General features: G+C 47.3%; 7 protein-coding genes across 7 annotated transcripts; 4 read left to right on the plus strand and 3 right to left on the minus strand.

Annotated features, from left to right (window-relative positions):
- Positions 1 to 1,455: 1,455 nt before the first annotated feature.
- GGS25DRAFT_452849 (kinase-like protein) lies at positions 1,456 to 3,712 on the plus strand. Its single transcript, XM_049258854.1, has one exon. The coding sequence runs from the start codon at positions 1,661 to 1,663 to the stop codon at positions 3,503 to 3,505; it is 1,845 nt and encodes a 614-aa protein (XP_049113132.1). The 5' UTR covers positions 1,456 to 1,660; the 3' UTR covers positions 3,506 to 3,712.
- Positions 3,713 to 4,299: 587 nt separating this feature from the next.
- On the minus strand, positions 4,300 to 5,158 carry GGS25DRAFT_525512 (uncharacterized protein; the record flags this gene model as incomplete). Its single annotated transcript, XM_049264809.1, has 3 exons — positions 4,300 to 4,539; positions 4,609 to 4,895; positions 5,020 to 5,158. The coding sequence occupies 3 exons, from the start codon at positions 5,156 to 5,158 to the stop codon at positions 4,300 to 4,302; spliced, it is 666 nt and encodes a 221-aa protein (XP_049113133.1).
- A 2,295-nt stretch (positions 5,159 to 7,453) lies between these two features.
- GGS25DRAFT_534681 (beta-lactamase family protein) lies at positions 7,454 to 9,178 on the plus strand (the record flags this gene model as incomplete). The annotated part of the gene is made up of 2 exons (XM_049265800.1): positions 7,454 to 7,808; positions 7,893 to 9,178. The coding sequence occupies 2 exons, from the start codon at positions 7,454 to 7,456 to the stop codon at positions 9,041 to 9,043; spliced, it is 1,506 nt and encodes a 501-aa protein (XP_049113134.1). The 3' UTR covers positions 9,044 to 9,178.
- A 180-nt stretch (positions 9,179 to 9,358) lies between these two features.
- Positions 9,359 to 10,482, plus strand: GGS25DRAFT_534685 (uncharacterized protein). The gene is made up of 2 exons (XM_049265801.1): positions 9,359 to 9,453; positions 9,507 to 10,482. The coding sequence occupies exons 1-2, from the start codon at positions 9,425 to 9,427 to the stop codon at positions 10,450 to 10,452; spliced, it is 975 nt and encodes a 324-aa protein (XP_049113135.1). The 5' UTR covers positions 9,359 to 9,424; the 3' UTR covers positions 10,453 to 10,482.
- A 1,981-nt stretch (positions 10,483 to 12,463) lies between these two features.
- GGS25DRAFT_525515 (uncharacterized protein) lies at positions 12,464 to 13,976 on the minus strand (the record flags this gene model as incomplete). Its single annotated transcript, XM_049264810.1, has 2 exons — positions 12,464 to 13,331; positions 13,408 to 13,976. 2 exons carry the CDS (start codon positions 13,974 to 13,976, stop codon positions 12,464 to 12,466), a joined length of 1,437 nt encoding a protein of 478 aa, XP_049113136.1.
- A 4,131-nt stretch (positions 13,977 to 18,107) lies between these two features.
- Positions 18,108 to 18,642, plus strand: GGS25DRAFT_507475 (uncharacterized protein). The gene has a single exon (XM_049262386.1). The coding sequence runs from the start codon at positions 18,359 to 18,361 to the stop codon at positions 18,590 to 18,592; it is 234 nt and encodes a 77-aa protein (XP_049113137.1). The 5' UTR covers positions 18,108 to 18,358; the 3' UTR covers positions 18,593 to 18,642.
- Positions 18,643 to 21,910: 3,268 nt separating this feature from the next.
- GGS25DRAFT_534687 (uncharacterized protein) lies at positions 21,911 to 23,672 on the minus strand (the record flags this gene model as incomplete). Its single annotated transcript, XM_049265802.1, has 4 exons — positions 21,911 to 22,318; positions 22,399 to 22,828; positions 22,899 to 23,361; positions 23,438 to 23,672. The coding sequence occupies 4 exons, from the start codon at positions 23,670 to 23,672 to the stop codon at positions 21,911 to 21,913; spliced, it is 1,536 nt and encodes a 511-aa protein (XP_049113138.1).
- Between the last annotated feature and the right edge of the window lie 371 nt (positions 23,673 to 24,043).

A 24,043-nucleotide genomic window follows, 5' to 3' on the forward strand; every position in this document is an offset into this window, starting at 1 on the left:
GATATATCACGACAAAGGATTTAGTGGATGATCTTACCTCATGCATCCTCATGCGACCCACACCTTTTTACACACCATTTCGCACACGGACCACTCCAGATTCCTTTTCAGCCAATCCACGATTTTTCCAACTTTGGCACACTTTGCCCCCAACTCGTCTTCTCTCACGTTCTCCTCGCACTTTTCCCATTTAAGTGCGATCAGGCAAGGAGTCTACAGTAGCGGCTTGGCTCACTTTGCATCACCCAACTGTTCAACTTGTACGAACTTTTGAACCTAGCAGGATGATATCGCGACTTTATTGCATTTATTACTCATCGGCAATCCAATACAATATAATACACTTGAAGATCACCGTTCCTTTAGCTATATATACTATTATCAACCGATGAATGGACTGAATTCCTTCCAACATTTCAATCTTGTATTCAACACATTTCGACCACATGGCACAACAGAGAACCTACCCTGGGTAGTTATTTCGCTCGGAAGATGATGACGCGGGATCAGAAGCACTGCTACATTACTACACTATACCTAGTATGGCCAAGTTAATCAAACTTTGAACGTCGAAGTTAGGGCAACTTGAGTTGGTACGTGCATAGCACCATGTACTATGTACTATCGCTTCAAAATGACTGCCATGTGAATGGCTCCCTTCCGTTGGTCGGCGGTTGGGATTTGGGATTTGGGGATTTGGTGGCTCAGCATACCTAGCCACTCGTTGGAGCCACTGCCGATAATCGCCGGTTACCATTCTCGTCGCTTCGTTGCCTAAACAATTTAAAACTGTCGAATCACTTGACAGATTCATATGAGCAATCTGCACATTCTGCACCCCTCAGTTCTTGACCGAATTATGAGACAATGTCATAATCAAGTCACTTGAGACTGTCCACGCAGCGGGCCGCAACCGTCTTCAACACCCTCTTCACTGTCGCTCATACGGTGTTGCAACCGCGGGGGCGATGTCAAGCATTCAGCCCTAGAACCTCGTGACAGATGTACCAAAAGGTTGTTATTTACATATGAATGTACCTCGCCGCTTATTCCGTGAGCGGAGTTACTTGTATAAATACGAACCTTCTCGCTGGAGAGGTTCATGTTGCCTTATTCTGGGGCGGGCGACCTTGCCATACTGCCATGCGGACCAGTTTGGTAATACACAAGGATATAAATAACTGGGCATGCTTCCCAAGCAGGTCTAGTAGCTACCTAGAGAGACCAGGTAGGCGACTGACCCCTAGGTAGGCAGCCGATCTGTCCCCAGTGGAAGAGGGCGGGATCAGCCGCACAGCATCTCACCTTTTTCGAAAGCTTTCCTAGAAATGACATTACGACAGTCTTTCCAAAGGCTTACCTGAGGCAGTTCTATGAGTGAAACGGGTCCTAAGAACGCTTCACCTGACACAGTTCCTTCATCAACAATTCCCAATACCGAAGAATCTATTTCGCCCTGAGTGCGCTAGAGAGATTCCCTGAAGCGTTTAATGTTGAGTTGCTTGCATTTCTCTTAGATATTTTCATTTCTACGTCTTTTATTCATTTGCATCATCTCCAATTGTAGTCCATTGAACAGTCGTCTATTTGTTGTATTTAGCTTAAGATTTGCACTTTCATATTATCTCCTATAACTTCTATACATTTTCAAATTCTCGCAATGGCCGATGTTTTCCCCTCCGAGGAGAAAACTGAGCCGTTCACTCCCGAAGAGCTCCATCGGCGCCTCCACGAAGGGATCCAAGTCGACGAGGTTGATGACGCATACCAAGATACTGTGCCATTGGACGATCTTGTCGTCGAGGAAGCCCACCATAAGCAAGGCATTCGTATCCTCGTGAGGCCACTGACACGGAACCGCTCAGTGAGTCCTGGAAACAATAATGTCCAATGGCTAGCTCTACGCGCCGAGGTGGCCGACCCTCTGCAACCCGTATTCAAGGTCCTAGCCGTAACTCAGACCTCCAAGGATATCAACTTCTCCATCAGAATACCACAATCCGAAGACGAAAATAGGCCGCCAATATGGTGCGAGCTGTACTACGACCCAACTAGTGATTGCTTGATCTTATGGAATAGATCAGACGTACCCATTGTACTAGCTAGGCTTTCCCAATTAGATCCCGCCGCCGGCGCAAATTTCAGTCAAGAAATTATACCAGAAACTACCAAAGAACTATCTCCAGGTACATGGCGAATCAGTATCCAATGTATCCCTGTTCTTGATTTCAGGATACTAGAGAAGCGCCCCGCGGCGCGGCTAGTTCCTCGCAGCAGCTTCGATTCCACGATAACTTCAAGTGTAGATATCGTGAACTCATTTGGGAAGCGGTCCTTCTTGCCCGACGCCGACGATGGCGAACCAGATAGTCCCGTTGCCGAGAAAAGGGCTCGCAAAGAGGATGGCCAAGAAAAAGATGGCGTCATCATCTTCATGGGACCGAAGGATGAGCAACTAGTGTTCCCATTTCCCAACGCTGCCAGGACAAAAGAAGTGGCCATCCCTAATGGGCATGCGCTTTTGGAGCTTCAGAAGGACGAGACAGCCGCCATACCAGGAGAGGGTGAACTGGATCAGTATCAACTAACGAAGCGCGAGCAGATCGCGACGACAAATGCATCGTCGGTGTTCACAGCGGAACACTCTGAAGTGCCAGATGGAGTTATCACTGTAAAAGTGCTCAAAACACGCAGGGCCAACAGCCCAAACACCCGACCGCAGGACACGCATCGCAATGTGATCCAACAAGCGGATATCTGGCTACGCGAATACCGGAGCCAAGAGGATCTTCAACACCAGTCTATCGTCCGCCTACATGGCGGCGATGCCCGATACCTGTCGCTCTATATGGAGCATATCGATGGCAAGGATCTAGCGGCACGAGGTGTATGGCGTGACGCCTCCACTGACCTGTTTGAAGGGAGTCGCAGTGATGCCGTGCGTATCTTACGCGACATTGCTGGCGCCCTGCACTACGTTCACCAGAAGCGTAAGATCCACAACGATATCAAACCAGCCAACATCCTATACTCGCGCGACCGCGGCGCCGTTCTCTGTGATTTCGGTTTATCGACTTGGACTACCGACATGACCACCAACGGCGGCACACCTTATTATGTTCCACCCGAATTTATCGGGCAGAAACTACGCGGCCCAGCCTCTGACGTTTGGGCCCTCGGTGTCACCATGCTGTACGTTTTGCGCAAGATCCCGTTCCCGGATGCAAGGGGCCGCCAGGGCCATCCGAAGCAGTTGTATTGGATGATTGCGGATCTGAACCGAAAGCCGAACCATGGCCACCACACGAGCAACAGGGCCACGTCTGCCGTCGCCCAGATGCAACAGTGGCTCGGTGAGATCTACGAGGCCAAGAATCGGCTCAATCCGCGCGACCGTGTCGAGTTCTTGATCCTGCAAATGCTGGCGCCGAACCCCAACCAGCGTATCACGATGGCGAGGGTCATGAGCGAACTAACAAAGGAGACAACTGTTGCGAGGACGTGAATGGACGCAACTGTACGAGTTGACGAGCCACCATCAATCCCAATCGATCTAGTATAACCGTCGCATCTATCAATCTTGTATTATCTGATCCAACCTGATCTCGGATCTTGCTTTACCTCCAACTTTATCACCGGCGCACGACGACGACGACGTTGCCCTTGGCATGAATCATATCACTACCTGCCCAATTGGAGCAACTTGGAACAACAACAAAAAGAAGAAAAACAAATGGTTTTCAGTAGGTATCTACCGCGAGCGAGCGTGCGAATAAGCGTGCGACTAAAGCATCTAGATGTCGCCACTACGTGCGATAGATAATACCTATCGAGATGTTCGACGTGGCTTGCTCCAACCCCAATCCCAATCCAAGCTGGGAACGTTTAACAGATCGTTGGCGTCGCTGTGGAAGAAGGGATGGTGTCGCGGGAATACATCATGACGAATTGGGATGGAATTAGCGAACAATTTTGGTCTGGCTTACGACGATTTTTGGCCAGAGCAACAAAGAAAAACGTCAATTACTGGTCGTGCATTTTCACATATTCACAACACAACACATCAAATTATAGTATTGTAAGTCTCACTCCGAATTGGGGTATTTTATTACTGCCGTCACATCTGTGCAGCTTGCATACTAACGTGGAATCCCATTTGTGTAGCCATCCCCCAGTATTGGAGCTTTGTGCTCGAGGGACTTCACTGTAGAGATAATTCCATAGCAATCAGGTGTTCCTCCCATACGACCTCAGTTTGGTGTCAAACCCTAGTCTATGTGTAGATGAAAAACAGCCAGTTCACATGCCCATACCTCCAACCAAGACACCAACTAGACCAACCATGCCGGCCATTGCCATTCCACCCATGATGACTTCCGTGGCCGAGTTCGGGTGAGAAGTCGGGGCAGGAGCCTGGACAGTGACGGTAGCATTGGGACCGCCCGAGGACTCGCCGAGGAAGACAGAAGAGATGTCGCTGGAGTTGTGGCAGACGCCATCAGGGACCTTGGCGGCAGCTCGGAAGGTGATGTCAGCGCACTATTATATTGTTAGTGGGTTATACTTGCACGCGTTACGTTGATGTTGTGTTATAAGATGATGACTTACGTTGTACATGTCAGCGCCATCAACACCGTTGGTGACGACCTGGATGCTGCCAAGAGTGCCGTCGAGAATCTCCATGGGCAAGGGAATGGTCGGGACACAGAAGTTGCCGCGACCGGTAACATTGGCAAGACCGGGGAGGAGTGACATATTGAAGTTGGTGAGGTTGCCCTCGCCAAGGCCGACGTTGATGTAGAGGTAGGTCCATGGGTGACGGAGGGTAAGTTGGACGACGCCTCCGTGAATGGGCCAGTCAGTTCGGTTGCCAGCGCCTCCGCCGACATTGGCGCCTGTGGGTTTGACTTGGTTAGCTGTGATGGCTTTGGAAATAACGAAGAGGATGGGAGAGGACGGGAGAGGATGGAAATAGAAAGGATGTCAAGTGCAATAATGGAATGAGAGGAAGTCACATACAAGGATAAATCCACTGGGAGTAGCCATTCTCCTCGCTGATGGAATCAGCTCGCCACTCGGGGTAGACGATGCTGAAGTGGCCGGAGACCAACTGGGCAGCCGCAGCGGCGCAGGTGACGAGAGTGTTGATGAATCGCATCTTGATGGTGGATTCAGTACGATGGATTTGGAATAATAAAGGAAGGTTCTTGAGTGAATGAAGGGAAGGTTAAGTTAATACTTTCAAAACCATGTGGTACGGTATTGAAAGTGTTAGAAGAGAGGGTTGGGGAGGGAAATGTTCAAAAATATGGAAGAGGACGAAGGTGGTGGATGTTTGTGTTTGGTGGGGAGGGGTGGGAGAAGGTGGATTGGGTTCCCAAGGTTCAAGTTGGTTGTTGACCTGCTAACTGGGAAACTTAGTACCTGCTGTCCCAAGATCATGGGGAACCCACTTGATAGGGTGCCGACATTGCAAGGCAAGATGCTATGTACTTACCTACTACATGTACATGTGTATGTACATTTGATAGTCCTCAGGCACGCACTTTCCAGTTGATACCTTATAACATAAATGATATTACAGGAGTCTCGTAGTACCTGCCTCAATGTTGTGCTACCAGCTTATTATTCTTTGATCAAGAACGCAGCTTCCTACTGTTAACCATAGACCCTCTTGAAGTGCCTTTCATAACTTGAATAAGGTAACGACGTTGAACGTACCTACCCAGACGTCTGTCTACCTACATAGGCACACTACATCAAATACCCACAGAGACTTGACAGCGTACACAGCGAAGTCGTCCGACCCCCCTTGGATTCATGATGCCACTTCTTGACCTTTTAGCAATCATCTCTCAAGTTACCATGCCCTTAACTACTCTCTACAATAATAGGAGTGTCTAGAGGCTATTTGCAGTCTCAGCCGTGAGACTGAGCACGTTTCCATCAACTATCAAGCGGAGACTTTAAATTCTCGGACGAATACTACATACTATGGTGTATTGAATGTTGAACATCTTCACCTCAGTCACGGTGCTGTCATGATCGATAGGTATAATGCCTCAGTTCCCCGCCATTGGTGATTATGTTTGATAGTACGAACAGCTTTCCTGAGTATCGGTTTCATATTGCGCTATTGGGCGGGGTTTGTGAGCTTTGGATTAGGGTTACGGCCTTATCTACATCAAGATATCCATGAATATATAGGTAAGTAGGTAGGTAAAGGGTAGTTAGTTGAGGTGACGTCTGTACAAGGTCGGAACTTGGACCATGGCCGAGGATTCGAGACTGGAGAATACAGGTGTCTAAGATACTACCACTAGTAGTGGATATTGAAGTGCTGTGTGATGGTCATACTGTGACCAGCAGGGTGAATGTTACTTCACAAATGTTACTGGGACCCTTGAAAATATCTATAGGTACTTATCCACCTACCTAAGGTATGTGGGCATGGAAAACCTAAAGACTCAAGTTGTTTATGGATATGGATCAGTGATAACTATAGCCCAGGTACTTAGCGCGAGCCGCAAGTTCCAGGTAACAACACTCCGCACTTAGGTAGACTTGATGGCAACTACTAGTTACACAATGTCTGAAGATGTATCCGTATATCTGCTCAAATGTACTCTCACAGATGGATGGATGTTTCAAGTTCAACTTTACAGACTATTTGTCTGTACTACATAGGTGGACACCGAGTACCTAGTACTAAGCACCCCAGTACTTAATAAGGGTAAGTGCTTGCGCCCGAACTCGAGTCTCGAGGGGCAGTACCGGAGAAGGGTACTTGCCTTTACACTAACTAAGTAGATCGCGGGGGTGTGATTGGCCGAGACACCATACAACTAACTACAGCTAGACAGGACTAGAGGTTGATCACACGTGGTTACCGCCCCGTCGGAACCAACCAAAGCGCCTTCGTTGAAGATCTGATTAGATTAGATCTCATCAATCATCAATTCATCAATACAGCACAGTACCTTCAAGTTAATGCCTAGACATTTTGAGAGATATCCATGGATGTTGAATAAGAAGTTATCATTACAGCTTTCAAATTGGATAATACTTTTTGCTAATTAACTTAGATCGGCATTCAGCCTTCATATAGGTACATAAGCAGACTATACTCAGGGTGGCCTAATATTTACTCCGTAATTAGTGTCATTGGGTAGAAAGAAAGAAGCTGACCGTACTACTTACGACTCCCTTAACTGACCTACATACTGTATGCATTGACATTTGTTGCGAGTACTTTGTGCAGCCAATAACCTACTAACATGTCTTATGATTCAGAATGATAGCTATTCTTATCATAATGATCCCCTGCACCAACCGCCAGCATGTCACAATTCTGCATGCACCGCCACTTGCGTTGGGTATATAACTAGATACCCAGTAGCGCTCACAGCCGGGTCTATGAACTAACTAGCATCATACCGCAATATCACCAAAGATGGACTATTTCAAATCCCCAGCATTCACTACCCGCGTCGAGGAGCTCATGGCCCAAAACCATGTACCGGGCCTCGCGATCGCAGTGGTGCAGGATAACGAAACGGCTTCTGCTGGCTATGGACACGCTTCTCTTGAGCCCTCGGTGCCCTGTACGGCAGATACGCTATTCGACATCGCGTCATCTTCCAAATCGTTGACTGCAGCATCGGTTGGGCTATTAGTGGAAGATGAGGGGTATCCAGAGATACAATATGATGCCCCCATGTCAAAACTGCTCCCCGAGGACTTCGTGATGCCTAGTGTCGAGTACACTGAAGGCATCACGGTGGATGATGTGCTAAGTCATAGGACTGGTATGGGTAGGTAGGTAGAAACTCCATCTCCCCCCCCTTCCTCTTTCGCCTGCGTAGATATCTGAGGTAAGCCACTTTACTAAGCGGAAAAATACAGACACGACCTTTCCTACATGGGCCCACGGGCAGCCCAGCCCGACGACGCGCGCTCCGTCACCCGGAACCTGCGGAACCTCCCCGCCGCCGCGCCCCTGCGGGCCAAGCATATCTACTGCAACATGATGTACACCGTCGCCACGCACCTCATCGAAGCCAAGACGCAGCAGCCCTTCTCCGCCTTCCTCGAGCAGCGGCTCTTCCAACCCCTCCGCATGACCTCCTCGAGCCTGCAGCCCGCGCGAGCCCGGGAAAGGGGGCTCGGCGACCGCATCGCCAGCGGGCACCGCTGGGACAAGGCGACATCGACGCACGAAGCCTTCCCGCCGCCCGACTGCCCCGAGGGCCAGGGCGCCGGCTCCGTCGTCACGAGCGCAAACGACTTCATCAGGTGGGTTGGAGCGCTGCTGCGCCGCGAGGCCCCCATCAGCGAGGAGGTGTACCGCGGCCTCGTGCGGCTGCGCAGCTTCCCGGACCCGGACGCGAGGGGGCTGGAGCCGCTCACGTCGCCGGACTTGTACGCCGCGGGGCTCGAGGTGCACTACTACCGGGGCCACGCGGTCGTCGGCCACGACGGCGCGATACCCGGGTTCAGGAGCAAGTTCTTCTTTCTTCCGGGGTCTGGCTTTGGGGCGGTGGTGCTGGGGAATGCGGAGGGTGCGGGGGCGGCGGCTGCGACGCTTTGTCGCGCGCTTGTCGATGCGGCGATTGGGGTGCCTGAGGCAGACAGGCCGGCGAAGGGGAAGGGGACGGAGAAGAAGGAGAAGAAGAATACCGACAAGGCTAAAGAAGGGGAGCTAAGCAAACGAGAGACGGAGAGGCCGCCGCAAGTGACGCCCCTGAGCGCGTATGTCGGCAGCTACTGGAACCCGGGCTACCGCTCCTTCGCAGTGCAAGTCAAAGACGACAAGCTCTTCATCGACGGCACGGACCGGTCGATGGGGTTTACACTGGTGTTTGATCACGTCGCTGACCAGACGAAGTACGGTGCTCGCTTCAAAGATGAGCACGAGGAAGAGGAGGAGGATCCCCTCGATGCAGAGTTTGTCTTTGAGAATGGGAAGGCGGTTAAAATGGGATTGAGGTTGGAGGATGCTATAAAAGAGCTGATTTGGTTCGAGCGCGAGGCGGGTTCGTGATAGGGATGTAGGTTACGCTTTCTTTGGTGTTTTGGAACCCTTCACTTTGAGGTCAATTCCTTGGGATAGTTGCTTCCACGGTGGTATTAAGGGTGCCAATATTTTGCCATAGAAAGTATGCCTGATATCTAAGGAGTGTCGTTGCCTAGCAGGCAGCTTTTATCGTATATCTTTCACGGTACCCATTGTGCCAATTAGTTGTCTCGAATCTCAGGTTTGGCTGCTTGGTCCCTCGTAACCCACCTTGTTGCTAATTGTTTATTTACTTTAGCTTTCTCTTTCTAAACTATTTGGACCTCAAGCTTATTCTCCACACATTCCTAACCACACATGGTATAAGTCAATCCTTCGCCTTGGCCCAAGATAGTCAACCTGCCTACCATGTCGGCGGATACTTGCCACGTTCAAAGGTAAGTCGATTTTTTGGGCTTCCGTGACAGCTATGTACTAACAGGAGTCACAGCTTCTCATCCAAGAACACATTCGTCTTTCTTGTTGGCCCCCGTCGCGAGAAGTACACGGTCCACAAAGATGCATTTATTCGCCTTGGTCCAGTTCTGTGGAACATAATGCTCGGAAACACGAATACTGCGCGCGCAGGCACCATGAACTGGAAATTTGGAGACGAGGATTTGTTCAATTCCTTTTGCGAGTATGCTTACTACGACACTTACACTTCGCCCAAGATCCATGACCCGATCAGCGGGGAACCCTATGATATGGACGAATTGTTCTATCCCGTTGGCCGTCTGGGCTCTCAACACGACTTTCTCTACAAGACTTTGTGGGATCGGTACAGATCGCCTTCCGGGAAACACGTCGTGATGCGAGCCAAATGGAAATGGATTAGCAGTTTTGAATGGGAGGAGGACCGAATCAACTATCTGATGAGGCATGCTAATATGTACGTGATCGGACTAGCTTACGGCATCGAGAGCCTCAAAGTCCTGGCGCTCTACAAACTAGCAGATGCTCTTATGCACTTTGTGAGTCGAAGAACCAGCACTGTAAGCCTCGTAAAGCTGGCTGATTTCACCTACGCCAAAACTAAGTCGGAAGATGAACTGCGAGAACTGGTATCGATATACGCGGCTTCGAGATACGAAAGCTTGGTTAACTGTCCATCCGTGGAAGACGCCTTCCTACGCAATCCCGCGTTTTGCCTCGACACGTTAAAGCAAGTTGCTAAGCGCCGCCAATTCGAAGATCGCCTATCGCAGCATAAGTCTGCCATCAATGCGAAGAAGTTACGCAAAGAAGCCTCAACCAAAACATTAGTCGGAACCTCGACTCAGGTATCGGCAAAGAAAGAGGAGTCTTCTACTTCAAGAAAGTCTTCCAAATCAAAAAAGGCTTCCAAGTCGAAAAAGTATTATAGTTCAAGTGACTATTCTAGTTCAGGCGAGTAACTCGCATGGGACTTATCTCCTAAAAGAAGGCAGTACCTCCAGACTCGCGATGCTCGGACAACTAAGTTTGTCTCGTGTTTGGAGACCGAACACATTCATGTCAGCTTCAGGTGGATAGGTCATGATGCTTCCTAAGATAGCTTACTGTAATGAAGAATCAGTTTTCTTTCATCTCTATGCTGAGGACTTTGCGAGAAGCCCCATGTACATTCTAATATCTTGACTGTTCTATGTTCCATCGGCCACTGTTTCGAGACCCCCCAGCCCATCCCATGGCAGCAATAGCTATTAGGGATGAGACTCCGTCAGTAAAGATGACGCTGTGACTAGACTGAAAGACTGCAACTAATAAGAGGGCTGTAGTACGCAAACATAGACACATACGTTTTATCCCAGCTCACATACGTGACCACGCAACGTACCTAACCTAATATTCATGTCCCCAAGCCTGCCAAGTCACCCCTATGAGAGCACCACAATTCCCTAGGTAGTAAACTACGTATCTATCTACCTCATCTTCATCTACCCAACCCATTTCCACAGTACTTTCTAGGGGCCGTATGTAGTCTTTTTTTTCTTTTTTTTTAAAAAAAAAGCCCCCCTTAATCATTCAACAGAAAAGAAAAGGGGCACCAAGCCCCGCTAGGGCGATATATCCCGATAGAGACATGATCGACCGTCTTACGCGGCATCATCTCTTCTCTTCCCTTCTGATATCCTATTACGAAGCCCACTAACTACTAACTATAACTATTTAACTATACCGAAAAATTGAAAGAAAGAAAAAAAAAACCCCCCCACAAGGGTTAACTAGTTAATACAACGATACGAACCTGGATGGAACCAAGCGAACTGATTAAAACAACATTGAACATACATACCGAGGTATGTACATAACTAGGTATCTACTTTCTCCAAGTGGCTACCTACATACAGGCTTAAGTACATAGAAATACTAAGGCACTAGACCTGTACGTCACGCCTGTGTGTCATCATAGAAGGAAGCCTAGCCCAAAGCAACACCGCTAGGCTTCCTGGGGGCATACTAATCAACTCATGAGGTTGCCTCATCACATCATGGAGGCGAAATTGAGGCTAAGAGTGGGATGATAGGTCATAATCATCTGGGCATGCATGCATACACACATGATATTACTAACCTTTAATAGGTACATCAAAATTTCACATGGGATGAATCAATGAATAGGTATTATCGTGAAAGCCAGATTAATTTGTCAAAAAGACACACCAACAATACAAGTCTATTCTCAGCCATGGCGATAATGCTTCTAAAACGGCACAATTACGTTTTATCGCTATCCATCCAAGGCGCTTTGTGACCGTCGTTGGTTTGGGGTGCTGGTTAGAAAAACAAATCCACACGGTACTCCGTTCAAGGTTTGGCCTCCTAGTCGCGTTCCTTGGTCGCGTGCCTTGTCACTAGGTTACGCAGTTCTCTCCTTTGATAGTACACACAATTCTCATGTCCTCAACCTGGGTATGACCATCACCCTTCGTCAACCCGTTTCCATCCAATCATGCAGTTAACCTCAACGCCGGGACGAGGAGAAACCCATGTTCTCCAACACCCCTTTTCCCCAGCAAAAACAAAATTGTATATAATGCTACCCAAAACCAAACAGGTCCTTTGCGCCGGCGGTTTTCATTCCACAGCTTTGAAGATGCGGACCACAAATGAGAACGACGGTGGATGGCGTCGTGAGCTGGCCGAATGCGTAAATAGGTACAGATTTTTAGTAGATGATAGACGAACACGTCGGTGTCGTCCGATGCAATAATAATATTATTCAACAAATGAGAATCGGTAATACGTAGTCCATCATCGTCCGAAATTATGTTTAGTCGGACGAGTGTCGGTTCGATATGCTAGATGCTGGGGTATATAACTCGACCAATGTGTTTAATTAGTGGACGGATTGTGCAATGTCGTCAAGTGTAGGTATCAATGTGATGTAAAAATTTCAAGAATATCCTTCGGAAGCGCGTCGCATCACCTTCGTGGCGGGTCCCTTGGATCTTGAAATTGCTGGTTGCGTCGACCACCCTCTCCGCGCGCGGCAACCCATTCTGAATTACCACTCTGTCGGGCTGGTTGTTCCGCAGGAAGTTTCTGGTCATCGTTAGAGGCAGAAGGTACCGGAGCAGAGCCTCCAGCGTTAGAGCCAGAACTGGACGAGCCAGGAACCATTCGTGTCACCGCCTGGGTGATAGAAGCGACAACGTAGCCTCGCAGTTCACGATCCTCCCTCGAGTCTTCCTTCTCCAATCGGAATCGGTCCTCTTTGCTCATGTTGGCACGTCGGATATTCTTTATCTCCTGCATGATATAGAGCATTACCTCTTCAGGACATCTATTCCTTTCAAGCGCATGCTCGCTCTTTCGTACGTATCGGCGGGTAACATCGGTGGCCCCATCTATGCTGAAGGCGATACAGTACGACATCTGCTTGCCCCAACCCTCGGTGTAGAGACACGGATTATCCCAAGCTTCTTCGCAAGCATCCACGTGGATCCATCGTTGCTTGTGTTCCGAGTAGATTTCCGTCCATACATGGTCCTCTGCGTTCCAGACCCAGCGCACACGACCACCGACGGCGCGACATAGCATGCTGAAACAATTTGCCCACTCGCCGCATCTGCCGCGTCTCGTTTGTAACAATCGCCAGACGTCGCTGTATCGAGGAAATCGTTCGCATGATCTACACCCCTGGTTGGAGCATTCGTAAAGTTCTACTCGTAGGGCTCCATAGGCGCTTTCTTCTGGCGTTGGCTGCGTCATACCCCTCGCAACGGTTGGCGATAGGCAGACGGTGCATGCAGGGTTGTTGACCCAGGTGAAGAAGGATCGTTTGAACCATCTACAATTACGATCAATGTTAGATTGATCTGGGAAAGAAGCACAACCAGATTAATTGAGCAAGAGAAACAACTCACCTTAGCAATGCCCGAATAACGCAATCTTGATATCCCCATTCAGGTTTCCGGCCATCACCCATGCTCTCTGCCGTAACTTGTAATACTTGGGACTCCTCTTCTGCCTCGGCGTATATCCTGTCAAGCGGTATTGCCTGCAGAGCCTCGTCAAGCAGTCCCGGATTTTCGTACTTAGTCGGGGTTAGTGACAGCGATACGAGTAAGCTGCGAAACTTTTGCGAATCGCGGTCGTGAGGAGATGGTGCTGTCGGAATCTTGGGTAGATTACGCAATGATGAATAGGATGGCGGCAATGCGGGAGACGCAAGATTACGGGATTGGCTGTACGATGAAGATGGTCTACTACTAGAACTACCAGACGAGGCACCTAATGGCGCTCGTAAATTCGACGATGACATTCGTTCTCGGGGACTGGAGGACTCAAGGCGCGATCGGTTCAACCGTGATTGTTCGAATTCGCTTAATCGTTTTGTTCTTAGTAATTGCTCGAATTGAATTCGTAAATCTCGAGCCCAGTCCTCCCCATAATCACCCTGGTCGTTACCAGGGCGGTCACTTCGACCAGCCATGATGTCGCCGTCGTAGTAATGGATGAAATATGTCGGAGTCGAGTGGACAAGTTTAATACCTTTTCACGGCGTAGATTCCCACTCTATGTACTGAAAAGCTGATGATTTCGCACTTGAGTCTAGACTAGACTGACTTCAAGTTTATGCGGAAAGGCACAACAGACTTGGTCAGCTGGAAGGATGTCTAATTGTGTGGACTCGGCCACTGCCTTCCAATGCCCGGGACTCAATCGCCACCAGCGAACGAGGGGGTTCGTGTTGTCGAGAGACAGATCGGCTGTGGTGGTAAGTCAATCCCCCATAATCAGTAGTCGCTAATATTCGTGTTTCGTTTCCTGTATGTCGTATTGCAAGTGTATCCCACTCGTGTATTTCTTCGTTAGGCAATCCTACACAAGATGTGACTCCCTCTCGGTATCGCGCAGTCGTAGAAAAACGAGCGGACGACGAAATTAAGTCAACGTCGACTAGATGAAAGGGAGGAAGACGATGTTTCCAAATTAAGAGGCGGATGAGGGTTATCTAGTAAGCGGGAAGCGAGAGGTGACAACGGAGGAAGAGGAAGAGAGGCGGATGGATGTATGAATATGGATTATTCTATTAGGTACGGTAACGGTAAAGAGTATGGTAAAGTAAGGTAAGGCAAGGCAAGGTAGGTAGGAACAATTGTAGGGGACCCAGAGATGGGAATTATGGATTCGCTACTGTTCAGTACAGTACCCTTCGTAAGCTGGTCTAGTCACTTGGTTGGGAGTGGTGTAGAGAGTAATGGTGGGGGGTGTAAAAGAGTGGGTGTGTGCGTGTGTGGCCTGCGTGCTGCGTGCTGCGTACTGCGTGCTGTGTGTTGCGTGGGTGGTTTAGGTTGTACACCAGGAGGGAAAGCCGATAGAATACAAGTTGTAAAAGTGAGGAAATGATACAAATGATTACAAGTTGTACAAAATTGGTCCAAAATGATAGAAATGATAGGCAGTGGAGCAGAAGATTCGTTGTTCGTTGTACTATGTAAGTGCATGCGTATGCCTTATTCGTAGACACATAATACCAAGATAGGCCTTGCTAGGTACGTTAGGTAGTAGGATATGTACTATCACACTATGTAGGGAAGGGGATGGGAACATTGAATGGGGAATGGGGTAAGTTCCCAGGTTGCTAAAGGGAAAAAAAGAAAAAAAGAGGGAAAGTCTCCATTTGCAGTCCTTGCAGGGTTTTGCAGGGTTTGCGTAGGCTGCGTCGGCCCAGGTGGAATGACCTTCTAGATCGGAGCGTTTGACCTTGTCTCCACCTTAAACCCTGCTTAAGCCCTGTAAACACCCACTTAGTTAGATTACCCATACAAATTGTGTGTTGATCATATCTTAAAGTATGAGTATCCTAGGTAATTACATATACGGCGTAGTACTGTACCTATTATTGCTATCGGGCCCTAAAACCTTAAATCTAGAGCCTTCTCGGGCCGTAAAACGCCGGTTATTTGGATTGCACGTGATCACCCTTAAGGCCAACATACAATCGCTTAAATAAAGTCTTAATTATTTAATATCCAACCTAAACGTTTAAAACATATAGCTACAATGATGCAACCGGTATCAATTAAAAGAGAATTTAATTGTCCATTAAATGATATAAGTTAAATATGAATGCGATACTTGGTTGCAAAGTTATTTAGGTATATATATCGGGAGATATCATGTGACAGCTTATCATGTGACACCCCTAGGCGATCGTGTGCAGGCTCTTAGGTGGCTTCAAGGGTGATCACGTGCGCCCGCCCGCCCGCCCAGCTAGCTTATTTACCTGAATAACTTTACAACCAGATATCTCACCAACTCGAGACCGGTATCAATCGATTCGTTATTCAATGCGCTTTCAATTGATACCGGTTGCACTTATATAGCTATATATTTGAATAACCTATATAAGATAAAAGAATTAATATACGTAATACAGTGTATATAACCATTCATAATTCATATTTTAAGATATGATCGCCATACAATTTGTTTGGGTAATGTAACTAAGTGGGTTTTTACAAGGTTTAAGATGGAGACAAGGTCAAACGCTCCGATCTAGAAGGTCATTCCACCTGGGCCGGGCTGCGTAGGCCTTCTCCGCCCGTTACTGATTCTGCATTCGTATCATTGGCTACTGTTTTACACTAAATACAGTGTAGTTACCAAATTGGCCATCATCGGTACTGTACCTTACGGAAGAAAGCGCACTAGGACACAGAAGAGATGGCGTGAACGCGCGTCTCTTGGATGGTCCGACCAATCATCTAACATGATTTTGCCAATGCGAGTGGAGTTACCGCGACACTACTCTCAAAGATGTCTCTCAAGAGTTTCTCGAACATCTGCTTTGCTTCAATTTTGTCACTATCTTGATTTTCCCTGCCCAGAAGAAAATCGCGACTAATTTTTCTTTTACATACTACATACTACATAACTAGTAGTACAGATTGACCATTAAATTAGAAGAAAGATCCTATAATACATAATGTCCGATATGGATTCATGTGGAGTTTTCTTTCGTTGTAGCGTGTCGCATACGTGTAATGTACCTAGGTACGTACGGAAATGGTTAGGTATACCTTACCTAATTCTTTTTGGAGAAAAGTTCGTGATTGGTTTAATTGATAGTTCCGGTCTGCACCCGAGAAAGCCTATACCTTTTTCGTGGAGCCTTGGAGGCGATGACGAGGCGTGGCTTGCTGATCGTGGCTGAAACTGCTACCTAAATGAGGCCTGTCGCAGATATCATTGATTCCAACCTCAACATTGAATGTTCCTTCCTACCAGAACTTACATAGAATGTACATACATAGGTTAACTAAGTGGGTACTACTAGTTAAGATGCATTATGTACCTGGCACCATTGCTCACAGCCCATTCGCGCGCATCACACTGGCACATACATACTTACATGTATTCCATATCGCACATCCCATATCCATACTGCCATACTGGCTGTGCCACTCTTCTATTTCCTACGTTACCTGCTCGATCCTCCCGAGATGTTTTTGTGTCCGCACCAATTAATTCGTCTTCAGATACAATGTATTTAGGTTCTCACACGTTTTTAGGTACCTAAGCATATACCGAAGTGCGGACTCGGCCGACACGATTCAGCCTCGGTACTGTCACCTCACAAGGCCCTTTGTTAAGCCTCTTATTAGTAAAGCCAGCCTACATAATGGTATATGTAGGTACGATACATATATCGCTACAGTACATGTGTACTATCCTACGTACTGTAGGCACCATTTGTACCTATGTATGGGTTCATCGAATGCTACATGGTATTCTTTGAGGCCGCTATTAGGCGTCAGCAACAATGCCATAGACCCCGATTCTCGGGCATCTTCGCCGAATCCCAACATAAATTACCATCCATGATGTTGTCTTTCGCTTTGGCATTGGCATTTCAGCCTCGTCCTTGACTGAGGTTCTTTCATACTCACGGATGATACATCGCACATACACACCCACACAGCCCGACCAACCTCTCGGTAACTTACGAGGGGTCCCGATTCCACGTTCCCATTAACAAATTTCTCGGCCAGCACGGCGGTAAGCTTAAATCTGCCCTTTGTCCCTCGATTATTCTCCGGGCCGATTGTACTAATGAGTTGTGCGTGGATAATAATCTCACGTGTTCCACTGTATGTAATTCAAACGCGCGGTGAGTTACCTATATCATGTACTAGGTAAGCTTGTGGCCCAAACCCTGATGTCTTTCACATATGTAGACATTGTACATCTTGATATATCAGGTAGAACACTGTTGCGTGTAAAGTCACAAAACGGCCAAAATGACTGGTCAGTTATCCCATCTGAATTCAATTTGTTATCTCAGATTACGTGAGAGATTGGCGAGATATTCCCTCTCTTTGCAACTTCAAAAACCGAACTGCTGATAATTACAGCACAACACTGATCGTCTATCATGACCTACCTTTGTCTCTAAGGGAATTTCAAATGCCCGATTTTCTTTAGGTGTAGCTACTATGTATGAAGCCAAGTATTCGTACGTATGATACTCGTAGTACTTGCCTTGGTACATCTACATGCAATAGGTTCGTGTGTATACATGCAATTCAATGTTGTTCTCTATATGTATTCTATATGTATCGATGTTAATTATCAATGTTCTCCAAAAGCCATGGCGATGATCACGTGCATGGCCACGACTCCCATGGCGTTATTGCTAGTCAGACTCCCCCTTTTCTCGCTTAGTGTCGAGGCTGCTTGCGCGTCCCGTCTCCCCTTCAAGAGACTTGCGTGTTTCTGGCCAATGGCAAGGTCGCCACCATTTTCGAACATCGAATCCCACGGCTCCTGTCCGATGATTTGCTAAGCTAGTCACCTCTTTTCTGGGTCATGTTACGTTGCTTGCTTCGGCTCTTCACATATCATCTAATTCTTGAGGCTTGGCAGTCCCTTTCAATTCAAAATTATGCGGCTGTCTGCCACATTTACCGTAATAACCAACGTATATCATGCAACATTATCAAACCAAACCGATTAGTCCGGCCCCTAATTAACATGTCAGTGACATCGTCAGTGACATCGTTATGGTCATCGATTTCATTCATATCAAAGGACCACGGATAGATGCTAGGAAGATAATTATTACATATATTCTCCTAGCAAGAGAAGAAGAGGTTTCATTTTCGGCATGATCCGACCCAAGACACTTAGGTCAGTTACGAAGCTGGATCGTCTCGGGTAGTTCTTAGTTCCGAAGGATGTTCTAGGTCCGGCGGTCTTGGTGATCGTAATCTGCTATTAATCGACATCACCATCGCCATCGCAATCGCATCGTAAGCCAAAAAATATTTGTCACGGCTGCATGTCTTTGTCTACCTAGCAATTTCCAACAATGAACTTCAATCTTACCTACCTACTGGACCACAAAGCTGGTAAATACCTCGAGTGGGTATATAGTTGTACTATGAAGAATCACGAAATCTACCTGGCAGCCCTAACAGCCTACTACACTACCCAGTAGTTAGTATGTAGCGCTGGAGGTGGTGAAAGTAAAAAGCACTTAAGTACCTGGCAATGGATGCTAGCCATTGCTAGGGCATATGTATAGGCTGACAGGGAATACGTCTGTACCTCCTGGGACGCGCGTCTCTTTCTTCGGGCGCAGAGCACATGGCCTTTACTTACATAGTGGAGCTATCCTCTTTCCCCCAAGGCCCCAAGGGCTGCTAGGCCATCAACCCCTGTCCATCTCCAAATGACGGCATGCGATCGAGACCCCTGTCCAACATTAGTACCTCTATTCCTCTAACTACTACTTAATAAACTACATAGTACCTACTACAATGCACGCCAGTGTTCCCGGTCGTCAGCTAGTGTATGTACGACTTCACAAGCTTTGTCAGAGCTCGGCCGCCTCGTGGCCATCTACACTATATACACTATGTGGGTGGGTACTGGCACATACCTACCGAGGGTAGATATCCATATTCTATTCTTCGTCGAAATTAAATCACTCGAACTCAATTCGGACCACGAACAAAACTAACTGACCTTTTCGATATCCATCTATTTACTAATTATGTGATATCTGCCTAATCTATTTAGCTATCTCGTGGGTACTTACTACTAGTAGTAGATTAGGGTATTTATACATTCTCAAATTACGTCTTCGGCCTCATAAGACCCTTAATTTTCACTCACTCTAACCAGGTTCGCTCGGTAGGTAAGGTTATATAAACCATATCTCGCCAAGCCTTTCATCGTATATGAATAGGTCTAACGAACCGCAAATTTATTGAACGTCACTTCTCCAACTACTATATATGATAAGCCTCCCGCAGCGAATGACCTCCTACGAACCCCCATCTTGTTCACCCACGCTTTCTCAGGATATTCTATCTACGTGGCGGTGAAACGAGTCCGGCTCACCAGTTTGGGAAGGCTTCGCGAATTTCCATCTGTCTGGAGATATGTTTGCAGATTGGATAAAAGGGGCTGATAACCAACAACCAAGCGAATTCTACCTACATCTGGCTCACTTCCTAATTAACCGTAGACAATAATAACTGTTATCCGTCTATGAACAACTGAGCAAGTTAGACCGTCGATGTTCACGATAGGCGTAGATTATGGGCTGAGATTGAGGAGTTCTAGACCAAATCCTGATATTCTCCAGGCCCATTCCACTATCCCGGCTATGAGGCGATGTGATTGAAATAAGAGTATGGTATCTAAGTTATTGGAAAACACTATAGTCTCACATTAAACATATAAATTCAAGTTGGTGTTGAGAGAGAGCCAAGGCGGTGACAATTCCTTCTTAATCTTGGCGAACTATCTACCACCCATGCACATATATATCGAATGACAATGACTTGGCCATGACTTGCATCAACATAGGTGGAATAGAAATTCAATGATGACGGTGAGTTACGCGGAAGTCATCAAACCCCTCAACGACCTAGAAAGACTTCCCAGCCGAGTCTTCGAAATCCCACGAAAGCCTCCCACTCGGTGTGCATTACTTTAATATAACTCCACCAGACGTGTCATAGTGTGCCCGAGAATATCACCTTGCCGACTTCCTTTGTGCATTTGGGACTAACCTCTTGGCAATAGCAGACTTTTTTGTTGTGACCGAGCAATACACATACGTAAGCTCGCAGTTTCTATTCAGCATGGTCAATAATTACTAGGTAGCAGCAAACTGGATCTCTTCAACGAAACAAGTAATCTGTCGTATGGTCCTGATACTACTCTGTAAAACTATTACGAGGCGACTGTTATCTTTCTTCGCCGGTCTGGATGCGTAGGTACCTAACTAACATCTAACCCGAATACGGCTTGTACGTGTGATATTGGGCGGCCCAACGGCAAGTTCAGCTCCCATGGATATCCTTAATGGCTGTATGCAGAGACTTCTTCGCTTATACTCACGTAATATACAAAGAGGCTTCAATGGAAAGCCTGAGAATCCAAAGCTGGCTAGAGTGATAACAATATCAGTTCATAACTGAATGATGTTAAGCACGTGTTGACATACCGCTTCAACATTCCAAATAATACTATTAGATCCAGAGTACCTATTCCAGAGATTGTTTTTTGAAAATATATAGCAACTGATAGCAACTGCCCACGTGATGTAGTAGTTCACCCAGTATGAATCTATTCGTACCTAGGTTAGTAGGTTAGTTGTTCAACAACATTATAACACTACTTCTTATTCTAACTCCTCCTATTCTTCTAAACCATCATTAATCTGGCCTATAACTAGACATCGGAATAGAGATAAACTGTGAAACTATATCGAATAGTTACCTAGGTACCTAGGTGTTGCAGGTGCCTCAGGCACCCTTAGGCTCCACTAGAGCCATATGGCCCTTATGGCCATATATTGGCACTCCGCCATCCGTAGTTGGGAATAAAGCAAGCTTTCTTCCTTTCCTCTTTCTTCTTCTTGGTTGCAGATGTACTGCAACACTAGGTATATATGAGCCCAGGTCTATCTAATAAGTAGATGTCGTCGAGTGTTCACCTACGTACACCGACACTCCACCCAGTCCTAACTTGACCTTGACTTGGACTCAGGTATTTTTATGATCATTTTTATAGTCAGAACATATACCGTGTTTTCACTTTTCATTGTTAGTATATAAATATCGATATAATTTAAACACCCTTCGTGTCAAAAGAAAGTGAAACTTGAGTCTAGGCTATGAGAAAGGAAGGGATTAGACGAAGTACTCTCTCAAAGTATGCTATAACTACGAGACAAATGACACATTTCAAACAAAAGGATGCAGAATACCCCGAGAAGATTTCATTTGAGGTCATGAAATATAAACTCATGCTTCTTTGTGTATCAACTTGCAATAAATGCCCCCCGCTACCAATTAGTGACTGCTATAAAGTACAACGCGACCCCTGATAGTCGACATCAACTCAATCCCAATTCCTTGAAAAATACTCATGCCACCATGCTCGCCCTGGAGCTTCTGAACTATATCTGACCAGCACACCAGACACGCTTCCAAGAAACCTGATCTCCATTGCTGGCTCGGCGCTGCCGCCCACTCTCATTGAGCCTTGTGACCATGGGCTGAGAGTCTTGGCACAGCTAGTTGATCTGCTGAGAGAACTCATGTGAAAGTCGACATTGAACGAGGCCAAGTCGACATTGAACGAGGCCGTCACATAGAGATAGACATATAGCAAGTCTCTCTGCGGGAAGGGGTCAAGTAGAGCTTTACTCGGGCCGAGTGCCGTATGTCTCAACGGGAGGCATGACCTGGTGCTCGCAATGTGCGACTGAAATATAGACGCGCCATGTCGCATAGCACGTCGGCTGGTCTCGTTCGTAATGAACATAGAAGCAGAGAGGAGTCCGAGGAGTCGAGAATATGAATTGTGTGGCGAATCTTCGTTCAAACAAAATTCTCACGGTGCTCCTGAGCGGCGTTGGCTGAGGTGATGTTCATTTCCACTACCTGCTCCAGGCGGATGAAGCCAGCCCTTTCGTCGGTCTTATCAATGAATCCCGAACCCCTCGTCGCTGAGACTGACGTCCTGTGGTCCCCAATCGGATTGCCTAGGGGGATGTCGAGGCTGCGTTGATGGTCGGCTGGTACCCCTGTCTTGGAAAAGGGGCTGTTGCTACTGCTGCTATCACTGTCTGTGTTCCTCGGAAGTCTCAGCACCGCCTGCAGGAGGGCACGTATGCCTGGCAGGCAGGAGCAGATGAAATATGCCCCGGGTTCAATGATGGTGAATATCATGTTGTAAACGCACTGGTATGTCGGGTCCGAGACCAAGTCTACCGTGTAGAACGCCACGAGGCGAATGATAGCGGTGATTATTCCCCTGAGATGGTACCTGATTAGCGATTCTGTGTAATTTGATAAACTGTGAATGAAGGTGGGTTTGAGCTTACAAGCCTCCCGTCATAAAGGTCAGGATTACGCCGATCTTCCGAGTCTGGCTCATCGGCAGGTGCCAGAGGGGGTGGAGCGGCAGGGCTAAGATGGCCAAGTCGGTAGCGACGTTAGGGATACTAATCAGTCGGTAGGCAGTCATGAGATGTGCGCATCTGCCTCCTTCGATTGACTTGTCCCAATTGAACGCGAACGGTTGACAGATGGTGAAGCTCACAATGACACCCGACGTGAAGTAATTCGTAACTACGACACCCAAAACGATCCAGGTGGCAACACGGACCTTGCGTTGGGTGAAAATTCGAAGATAGAGTAGCAGCATAGTGACTTTGGGGATAGTTACGCTGGCCATGTATATGAACTCAACGGCCGTTTGTAGCTTCCGAGTTAGGATGATGGCCGATGGATCGTTGAGTTCATAATACGCCATATGTCGACCTACGGCTCCGGACAGGACCGGTGCTAAAGTCTATACGTAAGTTAAATGGTCTTCGAAATAGATGGAAGTTTTCGCATCATAGTAAAAAGAAAAGCTCACCGATGCCAATGATGCAAGATGCTATGGTCAGCAGATAAGAGAGAGGATATAGTGCCCAGACCTCCCAACCATTCCGACTTGCGCAGAATATCCGCGACACGAGGAACATAGCATAGACCACAGTGGGTATCACTATGAAGGCAATACAGGTGCCTATAAGTGGTTGGGTGTTATTTTCCTCAGCAAGGTACTCTGGTGACAAGGCCGAGAGCTCGTCGCGAGTAGAAGTGGGCATGATCATGTCGAATTTGGGCTCGAACGATATTCGATCTGACGTTATGGGTGATAGCAGCCTAACAACACCAAATCAAAATGTATAAATGATCTTATCATGCTCGTTATCCTATTGAGGACTATGAACCCCTGGGCAGAGGCTGTAGTTATACATGCTTACAACATAGGCACCCTCTGTCTGCCTTGTCGGTTCTAATACCAGTGAAGCGTCTGACAGCATAAGAAAGTCGGACCGGCCTAGACGCCTCTCGGTAGATGTGAATTCTCTCCCAATCATCACAATAATCAGCTGCGGTGTAACAGCTTCGACTTATTTATATATCGGACCTGCGTCAATCCAAAACAGATCTAACGGCTCCCATAGATATAATT

This window comes from Hypoxylon fragiforme (genome assembly GCF_022984875.1).
Source record: "Hypoxylon fragiforme strain CBS 206.31 chromosome Unknown GGS25scaffold_9, whole genome shotgun sequence".
NCBI classification, from domain to species: domain Eukaryota; kingdom Fungi; phylum Ascomycota; class Sordariomycetes; order Xylariales; family Hypoxylaceae; genus Hypoxylon; species Hypoxylon fragiforme.

What these genes read in the sequence shown, in the direction of transcription:
- GGS25DRAFT_452849 (XM_049258854.1), top strand. Translation starts at nt 1,661, where the DNA reads ATGGCCGATGTTTTCCCCTCCGAGGAGAAAACTGAGCCGTTCACTCCC.
- GGS25DRAFT_534685 (XM_049265801.1), top strand. Translation starts at nt 9,425, where the DNA reads ATGTCGGCGGATACTTGCCACGTTCAAAG. An exon ending in GATACTTGCCACGTTCAAAG is followed by an intron (nt 9,454 to 9,506) that starts GTAAGTCGATTT and finishes CAGGAGTCACAG; the next exon opens with CTTCTCATCCAAGAACACAT.
- GGS25DRAFT_507475 (XM_049262386.1), top strand. Translation starts at nt 18,359, where the DNA reads ATGTTACGTTGCTTGCTTCGGCTCTTCACATATCATCTAATTCTTGAG.